Source organism: Tachyglossus aculeatus, chromosome 12 (genome assembly GCF_015852505.1).
Source record: "Tachyglossus aculeatus isolate mTacAcu1 chromosome 12, mTacAcu1.pri, whole genome shotgun sequence".
Taxonomy (NCBI): Eukaryota; Metazoa; Chordata; class Mammalia; order Monotremata; family Tachyglossidae; genus Tachyglossus; species Tachyglossus aculeatus.
In genome coordinates this window covers 9,282,755-9,295,586 of record NC_052077.1, presented here as the reverse complement: position 1 = coordinate 9,295,586, position 12,832 = coordinate 9,282,755, and the positions used below count along the sequence as shown (strand labels likewise).

Here is a 12,832-nt window from a genome sequence, read left to right as displayed (position 1 = left end):
CTAGGCCATGCTTCTGTTGTACCCTCCTGGGTGCTTAGTACAGGGCCCTGCACAACAATGCTCCATAAATAATTTGGATTGATATTTGAAGATCACCTGATAGGTGAATGCATGTGAAGGACTAAAATGTCATATTTGAAAATATGATTAAAGACGTATTTCTTTAGTGAAGTACCCATCTCAAAATCTGGGATTTCAGATTAAATCAAGGCACCACCATCGTCACCACCAGAAGTCCTTGAAACTTTATTTGGTTTCCCCACCACTGGATTTCATATCAATGTAATCATAGAGCATGATGAAAATGTATGTATTGAAAAGCTGTAATATTCCATGGGAATCAGTTTTTGGCCCTGTGAAGACTTTTCCTCTGAAATTTTTTTCTATTTTTTCAGGTGAAAAGGCTTTTTTCAGATAAAAATTAATAGGATTTACTCTATGAGTAACGTCTCATCTTTAATACGAATCTCCCTGATATCTGGGAAGGAGGTGGGCTGTGGTGGCAGTTCCTATAGGGCAACTGCAGCCCTGGTCGACTTCCAGTTTGGGACACCAGGCAGCCCCTGCAGCGGCTGGGTCTAATTGTCATTTCTGGTCCCGCAGGCTGTAACCGAGTCTCACGGTGCTTGTCCCAACCCCTGATGGATCCATAGAGTTCACCAAGCTAGCTTCCCCCTCCTACCTCACCGAGCTACTCGCCTACAACCCAGCCTGTACACCGTGCTCCTCTAGTGCTAATCCTTTCACTGTGCCTCAGTCTCGCCTGTCTCATCGCCAACCCCTGGCCCACATCCTGTCTCTGGCCTGGGAACGCTCTCCCTCCTCAAATCTGCCAGACAATTACTGTCCCCTCCTTCAAAGCCTTATCGAAGGCACATCTCCTCCATGAGGCCTTCCCAGACTAGGCCCCACCTATCCTCTTCTTCCGCTCCCTTCTGCCTCAACCTGACTTGCTCCCTTTGTTCTCCCCGCCCCCAGCACTTTTGTACATATCTACATATGTACATTCCCCCTTCTAGACTGTGAGCCCACTGTTGGGTAGGGACCGTCTGTATATGTTGCCAGCTTGTACTTCCCAAGCGCTTAGTACAGTGCTCTGCACACAGTAAGTGCTTAACAAATATGATTGAATGAATGAATGAATACTCTGTGGGTGGCCATATTCCTGCTCAATTTATAAAGTGTAGTAGTGGCTAGTGAAAAAAACTACAAGGCTGGACAGGAGAATTGGGTTTTAATCCTGTCTGTGCCACTTACCTGCTGTGTGATTTTGGGCAAGTCACTTGATTTCTCTGTGTCTTCAGCTATAAAATGGTGATTAAATATATGCTCTCCTGTCTTCTGTGGCTGATCTGATTGTATTGTTTCTACGTGAAGCACTCAGCACAGTGTTTAGCACACGGTATGTGCTTTAAAATATCATTATTATTCTTGTCATCAGTTTTGTTTATTCTTTGGGACACAGTAATGTTGAGTGTCTTGATTAAGCCAGTCACAACTAGCTGCTTTAATGAGAGGAAAACAACTGCAGCAAAAATCTGAAAGTCATGTTGCTCGTGAGTCGTTATGGCCATGTACTTTTAAATGGAGCCTTCTGTGTCCAATGTGGACCCAGCTCTCTAATTCACTTTGTTTCTGTAGCATGTTTTTCATTAATGACATGTTAAGGTGGACCAAAATATACTTAAATGGGGGCCTAAGGTATATAAAATGTATTCTGTGAGAGATGGACTCGGGGCCAGAAAGGATTATGGGAATAATCCACTTTCGTACTCTTCCAGGATTGATATCCTGTAATTACAAACAAATTCTTAAGTGATCTGGATGAATAGGAAAAAAGCCCCACCAGTTCCCGTAGTAATCTCTAATAGGAAGCTCTAAGCTATATACTAAACTAGAAGGTGAATTAGGGATAATTATCCATTCCTTAATTTCAAAGAATTCAAAGAATATCAAGAGCTTTTCATGGAGGTTTTGTTTGTCTTTTGTGGTTTCAGACATCTTTCTTTGGAATTTGAGGAAACACTGACTAAATCAGATGGAATGAGATGAGACGTTTTGAGAATCTAAATTCTCAGGGAAATGACTATATAAGGGCAAATCAGTAAAAAAACAAAAAAAAAAGGTGGTTTTTTTTCCATTTTCTGTCCCTAAGACTTAGTACCTGTACCTGGTAAATTGTAGGGAATTGCGAAAGAAGAAATGTCTAACTTAAATCCATCTAAACCACTGAGTTAAAATTATCTAAAGAAACAATTACAGTATTCTACACTGTTACCTGAAAGCCTAGGTATTTTTTTTTCTTGAGAATTATTTGGTTTCATTAAAATCCACAGTTTTGTAGGAATGCAGTAATGTATTGCAATAGGAGATCTGTTAGGAAAACCTATTCCATGTTAGAGAACTCTGGACTTCAGTGTCAGGGACTCTCATATTGGCAGGCAGCAATGTGTATAGAAGAGTTAACATGCTCACTGTGGAACTTGGTTTATCGTGATCCTAGATCTAAAGCTTAAATATGAAGCTCTCATGATGGTTTTAAGAGTGAGAGTGGGGCACCAAATATAAAGTGATTTAAAATTAGGCAACTAGCCAAATTTTCAGCAAAGAATTTTGTTTACACTTTGTGTAATACATTATTTGTTTTGAAGCACTGATGTAACCCAAATTTAGAAAAGCAGTAAACTTACTAAGCTTACACAATTTTTAGTGCACATTTTTATTCATTAGTGTTGGTTTGTTACTGTTGAAATGCTTAGTATAGTACAGAAAATACGGATGATGATGATGGTGTGTAGCTGTGTATAAGGTACTTGGGAGATAGCAATAAAAGTGAAATATCAAGATCCCTGACTTCAAAAAGTTTACAGCATGATTGTATTGTTACTCAGTATTGTTTTCTCATTTGCCAGGTATCCTACACTGGTGATTGGATTGAAAGTGTCTTAAGGGGGGAAATATAATATAAAACTAACAGTTCCCTATGCCATTACCTTCTAAAATGAAATGTGGATATGTGCTTCATAGGAAAATATATATATTTATTCTCCGTATGTGAAAAAGACACCACTGTTAGTGAAATTCAGCGATGAGTGATTGCGAGGCTGAAAAGTCCAGTGTGGGATCCACATTTACGGGCACACTGGGCTCACATCTTAGGGAAAATATGACTCAAGAATAACAAAATCACTTAAATGCCCTCTCAGGTAACTAGGCAACTGTCTCCAAAAATAATTCAACTGCATGGGAATAATGATAAGGCTGGGACCTTATTCCATACTGGGCTCTTTGGAATAATTGCTGTTGGGAAGATGATGGAGCAGACAAAAGTCCTAGAGTAGTATTTGAATCCCCACTCCACTGCTTCCAATTAAAGTAAATAGGAGTTGGCATTGGTAAAACCCTAACAACCACTAAGGAAAATAGCACCTAAGGGACAACCCAAAGGAGACCATAAGGTGACTTGCCTTCCTTAATTCTCCCCAGAAAGAAAATGAGTCCCCTAGCAATATGATTTACCTTCTCTGTTATTTACTGTGTTGTAGAGAAGCAGCAATGCAGACGCCTTGAAGGTAGTGTCTGTTTGATTAGAGCTAAGTGTGCAACAAACTTGGTAACCCAAACATTTAAAGGATCATTGTTACACAATTACTAACCGATACAGTATCCTTTGGGCATTAATCAATCAGTCAGTGATATTTATTAAGTACTTATGTGCAGAACACCATACTAAGCATTTGGAAGAGTACAACAGAATTAGCAGACACATTCCCTGCCCATAACAAGCTTACAGTCTAAAGGAGGAGGACATTAATATGAATAATTCATAAAATATAATTTAAAAATATGTACATAAGTGCTGTGGTGTGGGTGGGGCAAATATCAGATGTCCAAAGGTCACAGATCCAAGTGCATGGAGATTTCTTATAAAAATACAATAGCATTTTCTTGCAAAATGATAACAGTGCATACTATCTGCATTAGCTAATGTATGATCTCCATTAAAGAAGTTACCTAATATATCTAGCTCTCCCGAATACTAATTGGAGTCCTGCTTATAAATGCACATTACACAACACCTAATAGGTTTCTGTCTAGTGCTTTTATCCTTTCAACAAATATAGATGCATATCTTTGAACACATGCCATAATTATGGCCTAAAAAGAGTAAATAGCTGTACACTAAGGTAATGATATGAAAATGGCCTGAACAAATTGCATTATTCATCATTTCTGAACAATGGGTAATGGAATGAAAGTATTAAATAACAAATCCCTTTCAAGAAATTATGTCCAGACCATCACCTTTCTTGTAGTATCCATCTTTAACTGCTAAGACTGACAGAAGTACCAACTTCAAAACTTTCTAGATGCTCATTTCACATTCAGCTGAAGTGTATCTCATCCACTGTGGCATGCCCCATTCACTTAAGTTGCTCACTGTTTGACTGTACTCATTCTAGAAAGAAGGAAAGGCCACCACCATTAGCAAATGCTTAACTTTGCTGGAGTAAATGCAGCTTAGCTTCATCAAGTCCTTGCCCAACATGGGACTCAGAATCTTAGGTACTTAAGGGAACTCACAAGTGCCTCAGGGATGAAATCACACACATCTGCACACAATTCATGTTCAGAGATGAGAATTCTGACTGTTTGCACATAGACATATCTATATAGTAATTGTAGGAAGAAACTGATTTTTATTGCCTCAACACAGATGGCATTCCTTGTTTTTTCTTATTTTGTGAAATATACCTAATATTTACTGAAAAATTGAAATCAATATTTTGTTTTTCTGCCCATTCCGTTCTGAATTGATTTTATTTTCTCTTGCTGACCGCATGTATTGATAGTTTCTAGTATATCTATCACCAGCAGTCTGGACACGCTCAAGTCAGTTGGTGTATAACTTTACAGAAAGTTTCAGTGAAAATTCCCAAAAACCATAAATCGGCAATTGGATTTCCACTATACTGCCTCCCCTATTTTTAGTTTAGAACTGGCTGAGTTTGACTGTATAGTTACTGAAAACTATAAATATGCGATTAGGTTTCTACTATACTGCCTCCCCTATTTTTAGTTTAGAACTGGCTGAGTTAGACTGTATGGCTTTCATAATCACCTGACCAAAAAGCACAGGAAGCTTTAAATGTAAACTGAATTCATCTTTTTAATAGAAGAAATATAATAATGGGCCTCTGGCAATGCTAAGCACCCAATCACGCCTCCTCATCTATCCACTCCCTCTGGAAGAATGGAAATGAACATTATGTGGCATGTGAAGGTTAAGGGGGTGGTGAGACATCAGGTGATATGCCTTTGCACTTAGTTTAATATGAGATAATAAAAACATAATTCCATTTGGGGTGTCAAAAATCTATCCCCTTGAGAGAGTGTAAATGCCTTATGGTTCATAAGAGATCACTGAAGTGATTGTGCTGGAAGGAAAGTGGAAATATGGCACTGTTAAAAATCATAGATGATGGGTGTAACCCCATTACCTCTGGGTTAAGCTGACCCTGGAGACAAGCCTCTTGCCTTCAGTGATGTGGTGTCTGTTGACTGCAGGGCATCACATTTACACCCTACTAATTAGCAGGATGAAGGCTCTTAGGTCACCCGATCAATCAATCAGTGGTATTTATTGAACGCTGTGTGCCAGTTACTGTACTAAGGACTTGGGAGTGTACAATAAAACAGAGTTTGTAGACACATTCCTTGCCCACAAGGATCTTATAGTCTACAGGGGGAGAAAGATATTAAAATGAATTCCAAATCTGAAAGTAAGTGCTGTGAGGGTGGAGTGAATATCAAGGGCTTGAAGGGTACAGTGATCCAAGGCTTCTGGGAGGAGATGTGACTTCAATATGGCTTTGAACGTGGGGAGAGTGATGAAGTGGAAGGGAACTTGAGGCCAGAGGGAGGATGTGGGTAAGGGGTCAGAGGTAGAGATACAGTCAGTAGGTTGGCATTAGAGAAGTGAAGTGTATGGACTGGGTTGTAGTAGGAAAGCAGCGAGTTAAGGTAGGAGGGGAAGAACTAATTGGAGGTTTTCAGCAGGTGAGGGAGACTTGGGCTGAATGTTTCTTTAGAAAAATGATTGGGACAGCAGAGTGAAGTAAGGACTGGAGTGGGGAGTCCCAGGAGGCAGGGAGGCCAGTGGTGATTTCTTGGTCTTCCGGAGATGTCTTCCCTGAGTCCCTGAACGTAGGTTGGTTTCTGGGAATTTGGCAGGCATATTAGAGGCACTGGCTGGAAGCTACCGTTGGGAGTGCCAGTCTCAGGAAGGCCAAAGTTCATGAGGCCCAAGCAGACCACTTGACTGCCATGGCTGCCCAGTCCCAGTCCTCCTTATCCTGCCCTGTGTCTCAGGTCCGTGAGTACTTTCTGAGTAGAGCTCACATTTGGCCCCTTGGGATTCAAGGCTTTATAATAATAATCATCTGGGTATTTGTTAGCCACTTTTTGTGTGCCAAGCACTGTAGTAAAACACTGGGGTAGATACAAGATATTCCAGTCTCACATGGGATTCATAGTTTAAGTAGGAGTGAAAACAGGTATCGAGACCTCATTTTGCAGATGAGGGAACTGAGGCACAGAGAAGTTAGTGACTTTTCCAAGATCTCCTAGTCGGTAAGTGGTGGGCAAGATTAGGTCCTCCCAGGCGCAAGCTCTTTCCACTAGCCTGTGCTGGCTTCTCAGTGTTCCTACAGTTGTGGGACCTGTGATGTTTAGACTGTGAGCTCGTTGTGGGCAGGGAATGTGTCTGTTGTTGTATTGTACTCACCCAAGCACTTACTGTAGTTCTTTGCATACAGAAGTGCTCGATAAATATGATTGAATGAATGAATAGGGAACAGGCTACTCTATCCTATTTGAGATCACCTAAGTTGTCCACTGTGTACATTCTGTTGAGCCAGCTAAATGAAGAGCATAAAATGACTATATACAGGCAGCCAAGCTTAGAAGACCTTTATTCCTTAGTTGAGCAAGAGCTATCTTGTGCCACTTAATCAGTTCGTTTTCTTTTTTTTAAGTGGTATTTGTTAAAGCACTTACTTTGTGCCAGGCACTGTACTAAGCGCTGGGGTACATATACTCTAATCAGTGTGGACCCAGACCCTGTCCCACATGGGCCTCACAGACCTAATCCCCATTTTACAGAGGAGGTAACAGGCACAGAGAAGTTAAGTGACTTGCCTGATGTCCCATAAGAGACAAGTGGCAGAACCAGGATTAGAACCCAGGTCCTTTTGACTCCCAGTTTGCAAAAAAGAGGTTGTCTCTAACAGGTATTGTGGTGTTGGATCAGTGTTTCCCCCCAAGGTGTAGAAGGTGGTGGTATTTCAGATTCTGATATGCGTTGTTAGTGTCAGCATTTTAGGGGAGGAGTAGTGTAGAAAATACTTTCTGGGACCCAGGTTCATGCGCTTTCAGATAGACACCACAGAGGTAACGTTAGTCTTAAGTCTCACTCATTCCATGAAAATATTCAGTCTGTCACTAAATCCTGTCAGTTCTACCTTCACAACATTGCTAAAATCCACCCTTTCCTCTCCATCCTAACTGCTACCACGTTGATCCAAGCATTTATCCTATCCCGCTTTGACTACTGATTCTGCCTCCTCACAGATCCCCTGCTTCTCTCTCCCCCCACTCCAAGCCATCCTTCGCTTTGCTGCACGGATCATTTATCAACAAAAACACTCAGTTCATGATTTCCCACTCAATAAGAACATCCAAGTAAAGAGTTTCTGCCTGATACAGAGTGGGATGGCTGCCCATCCAACTCTGCATCAAGCAGAAGCTCTTTACTTTTGGCTTTAAAGCTCTCAATCAGCTCGGCCCATCCAGGATTAGAACCTGGTCATGGGTTCTAATCCCAACTCTGCCACTTGTCAGCTGTGTGACTTCGGGCAAGTCACTTAACTTCTCTGTGCCTCAGTTACTTCATCTGTAAAATGGGATCAAGGAGAGAGTTGGCATTGAGGAATTTGAGGCAGTGAGTGTAGACACCTTGTTCTAGGAGTTTGTAAAGGAAGGGTAGGAGGGAGATAGGGAGATAACTAGAAGCGGAGGTGGGGTCAAAAGAGGAACGTACTTTATCTTCTTGTAGGCAGCTTGATTTGACTTCTTACTCTGTTATCATTCGTACTCTGTCTTGCACTATGGTAAGAAACTCTGTAAAATGGACAGAATGGGAAGAGGGGAGTGGAAGCATAGATGTTTAATAAAATGTGAGGATTTTCTTGAAAATTATAATTTCTTTTGTGGAGGGAAAAAAACTTCTAGAGGCCTTTTATGTAGTCTTTTTTCATTTGGGAATATTTTATTTGCTTTTCAGAATAATTTTACTATTTGCTGAAAGTCTCATTTTTTTTTCTCTCTTGTAGATCACCAGAAATTGGAAAGGGAAGCCAGAATCTGCCGCCTTCTGAAGCACCCAAATATTGGTGAGGAAATCTCATGTTTTTACTCAGATGATCATTTTACATTCTTGTTTGACTGTAATTAGATTCTATTCCATCAACCCTAGAATTTCAGTAAATATGCCCTAAAACCAGGAACAAAAGTGACATTTGTGGGTAAAAGGTCTGAAAGAAAGCAGTGTTCTGAGAATTGAAGTATGTGTTAACGTTTTAGAAAGGAAATTCTTACAGAGGTCCAACATCATGAGAGCTGAGGACAGAATGTATGGATAAGTAGGAGTTCAGCCTCCTTTTTTTTCCAGAGATACTTTTTTTGTTGTTCTTTTTTGTAGTATTTGTTGAGTGCTCAGTATGTGTCAAGCACTATTCTTAGCCCTGAATACAGTCCCTGTCCCACATGGGGTTTACAGTCTAGGAAGGAGGGAGAATAGGTATTGAATCCCCATTTTGCAAATAAGGAAACTGGCACAAAGAAGTTAAATGCATGGCCTAGTAGATAGAGCATGAGTCTGGGAGTCAGAGGGATCTGGCTTCTAGTCTTGGCTCTGCCACTTCTCTGCTGTGTGACCTTGGGCAAGTCATTTAACTTCTGTCTGCCTCAATTGCTTAATCAGAAAATGGGGATTAAGACTGAGAGTCCCACTTGGGATAGGGACTGTGTCCAACGTGATTATCTGGTGTCTGCCCCGTCATTTAGTACCGTGCCTGGCATATAGTAAGCACTTCACAAATACCATAAAAAAGTGACTTTCCCAAGGTTACAGAGCACACAAGTGGTGAAGGCGAGGTTCTAATACAGGTTCTCTACCTCTTGGCCTGTGCTCTTTCCATTAGACCATACTTCTTCCCTACCTGTACAGCTGGGAAGTAGGAAATTATACTTAAAGATGAAGGGGACAGTGGTCCTAAGAGAATAAAAAAGATTATTTATCTGGGAAGGTTATAAAGCACCTGAAGGAAAGCTCTTCTGTTCCATTTGCTTACCACACTATCTGCAATGCAAATGACATATTCAAAAAGCCAAAGCAAATTGATGTGAAGCAAACTAATAAGGATTTTCCAGTATTGTGGAGTTAGGGAGTGCAGTGAGGCATAGCCATCAAAAGAAGCCCTAACTGTTCACAGAAATGGGGTAATTGAATCCTAATTTGTACATGTTTTAATATATTTAGCTTATATTCAGAAAAATATGTAAATTCTCTTCTCTGTTTCTTCCCCTCTCTCTTCCCTTTTTCTCCTTCTCTTCCCCTCACACTCCCAATACAAATTATGCTGATTTCTTGGTATGTCCATATCAAAAATCTCCAACTGACAGTTGGAACTAAGTTTATGGATATCGCATTTAAACAAAAAAAAAAAAGGTAGCTTAAAAAATGAATGGATGTAAGGCCAATTTGAGGTGAAAAACCAAAGGACCCTGTGCAGGGCAAAGAAATACCCTTCCCTGATCTTCTATGCTCATATTTGCCCAAGTGGATATTGATTTGGGAACCAGTGAGTGGATGGTATCATTTGTCTTGTATCTCCTTCTCTCCTGTTTCACATTTTGTAAATTAAAAATTTCTCATTAAAAACTGGAGGTGAATTGATGTTGCCATACTTTTTCAGTGATGACCTGATGTTTATAATATAATATCAAAATGGCAGTGATTGGGATGAGTAATCATGATATCATTCTGACATTTCTTCTTTACTGTCCTCTATTATACAGGCTCATGTGCATCTTCTCTTTTTCAGAACCAGTTAAATGTTTGTAGAAATGTGTGGTGAGCATTAATCAAGTGCTTTCGAAAGTCCTGTGAATTGTGGGAAGTGAATGTGTCTGGGCAGGGAACATGTCTATTTATTTATTGTTCTATTTTACTTTCCCAAGTGCTTAGTACAGTGCTTAGCACACAATAAACACTCAATAAATATGATTGACTGACTCTACTGCTAGCATTTCATATTTGTTCTTGCTGCTCATTGTGGATTAGAGGGGCTGTGGGGGTGGCCATTTGAAGAATTTAGAGATTCGTAAAAGAAGGAAAAAAAAATCTACTCTAGCCTACGTTTATAGGTTCTTTAAAGTCAGTCATCACCATACCCTAAGATATTTTGGCCCAGAAGCCAAATTTAAGGAAATGTCTAAATTCAGTACCTTCATCCAAGACATCCATCAAGGGAGCTTTAATGTGCAGTGGGTGAGGTGTGTTAAAACATGGTGAGTAAATCTCCAGATTGGCCTGTCTCGCACCTCTGTTTCAATGCCATCCATCCCACCAGTGAGTTTAATATATCTTTAAAAATGTTCTGACACTTGGTGGTTTGCTAGTGACATCCAGAAAGCATCTTCCAGGGTTAGTTCCCCCAAAATGCTTTTTCATTATTGAAGAGCTATTTTCTTACTGTCAGGCATTATTCTCTTTCCCAATGTTCTTTTATGAGACTGAATTGTTATTCCACTATTGATGAATCCAAAGATTTCTACTTTCCTTTTGTGTCCATTTTATATAGTAGACAGACAGTCCATCACTTTTGATTTTTTTTTTTTAATTGTCTTATGAGGGATCACTCCGGCCCACTTCTACTTACTCTGTTCCCCGTCCTTGCTGACACTGACACTCTGGTCAGATCAAGTCAGTATCTAAAGGTCATGAGGGTCAGGGCATCTCATGAAACAGAGTCCATAATGATAATAATTCTAACAATAATAATTATGGTACTTAAGAACTTACTATGTGCCAAACGCTGCATTAAGCACTAGCATTGATACAAGTTAATTATATAGGGCATAGTCCCTGTCCTACAAAGGGCTTACAGTCCAAGTAGGAGAAAATAGGCCATCCACTGTTGCGGCCAGGGAAAATAACAAGCAGACACAAGTATCTGGGAAGCAGTATGGTATAGTGGATAGAGGACGGGCCTGCAAGTCAAAAAGTCATGGGTTCTAATCCGGCTCTGCTACTTGTCTGCTGTGCAACCTTGGGCAAGTCACTTAACTTCTCCGGGCGTCAGATACTTCATCTTTAAAATGAGGATTGAGACTGTGAGCCTCACGTGGGACAGGGACTGTGTCCAACTCGATTTGCTTGTATCCACCCCAGCTCTTAGTACAGTGCCTGGCACATAGTAACTGCTTAACAAATGCCATAATTATTATTAGGTATAAAGAATTATTATATATTGCTCTCAGTCAGAATCCCTGACTCGGAAGACTACCAGGGTTTCCTTTGTCCAAAGCCACTGGTAATATATTCAGTTCCTCCATAGACTGTAAGACTCGGGTGGAGAATGTGTCTTGTTTATTGCTGTGTTGTACTCTCCCAAGTACAGTTCTCTACAAGTGCTCAATAAGTATGATTGACAGACAGACTCCATAGCATGTATTTTGACTAGGCATTTGTATAGTACTCTGTTAGGGAACTAGAAATATTCCTTTGTGGGTGCTCATGTATCCGGATAGACCGTGCATTGGAAGTAGCAGTCGCCCTCAGGTGCACAATGGCAGCCAAAGCAGGCATTTGGAAGCATGGGTTTTTTCTTAACATGAGCTCATTAAGAGTGCAGCACCCAAGCTCTAGAAGTATGGGAGCATTTTCATTTCATTTAATGACCCGTCAGAAGTAGAAGTCCTAAATCTTTTCTCCCTCTTTGTTCAGATTGTCCATTTGAAATACGATGTGGTATTGGCTATTCTAGAGCAGCCTCAGAATCTTAAGGAAGTGTATTTTTATTTATCTTTTAGATTTGTGCACTGCTTTCCATCTCTGACTTGCATGTTCAGTGCACTGAGCAGATGTGAGGTATGCATGATGACATCTTTATGAAATGTGATTTCTAACAGCTGATGCTCACTGTTTCCCAAATTCTGCATCCAGATACTGAGGAAAAAATCTAAGGCTGACAAAGGCAGTGACTTTTTTTTTTTTTTAACCTTTAGTTGAAAAGACTTGGCTATGGTGATGAAACAACAAGCCCCTCTGAATCTGTGTTCTTCTTCTTCAGGCTATCCATTGTTTTGGTTTTTCTCTCAGGGTCAAAGGTAGAGTTATCTGATAGTTTCAAGCTTCTAAAGCAGACTGTAATTTAGCATGCCAATGATATGAAATTAGCCTAGAAGAGTTAAACACATTCCCCAAGATTTATATGAGAGACACCAAGGAAAAGCTGACCATTGCTTGGCTAAAATAAACTGCATTATGGGAGATAGGAGAATTTTATTAACGTGCTTCAAAGAAATTTCAGTGGATTAACAATTCTAACTAACTGGTTTCACCAGAAGTCAATTAGCTGCAAATAGGGACACTGATTATGCTAAATTTTAGAATAAGATAGTCCATTGACTGTCATTTAAGAGTACAATTGATCATCTGATGTCCACATGCAGAAATTGTATTTCTGAAACCATGGAAATCATCATA

General features: G+C 40.2%; 1 protein-coding gene across 17 annotated transcripts in view; it reads left to right on the top strand.

The window, feature by feature from the left end:
• The window catches only part of CAMK2D (calcium/calmodulin dependent protein kinase II delta), a 261,656-nt gene that overhangs the window by 96,078 nt on the left and 152,746 nt on the right, over positions 1-12,832 (top strand). For all 17 annotated transcript variants that reach the window (XM_038755006.1, XM_038754999.1, XM_038755002.1 and 14 more), the window contains exon 3: positions 8,394-8,453. In XM_038755006.1, coding sequence (XP_038610934.1) covers positions 8,394-8,453 — 60 coding nt within the window. The remainder of the gene's footprint in view (positions 1-8,393; positions 8,454-12,832) is intronic.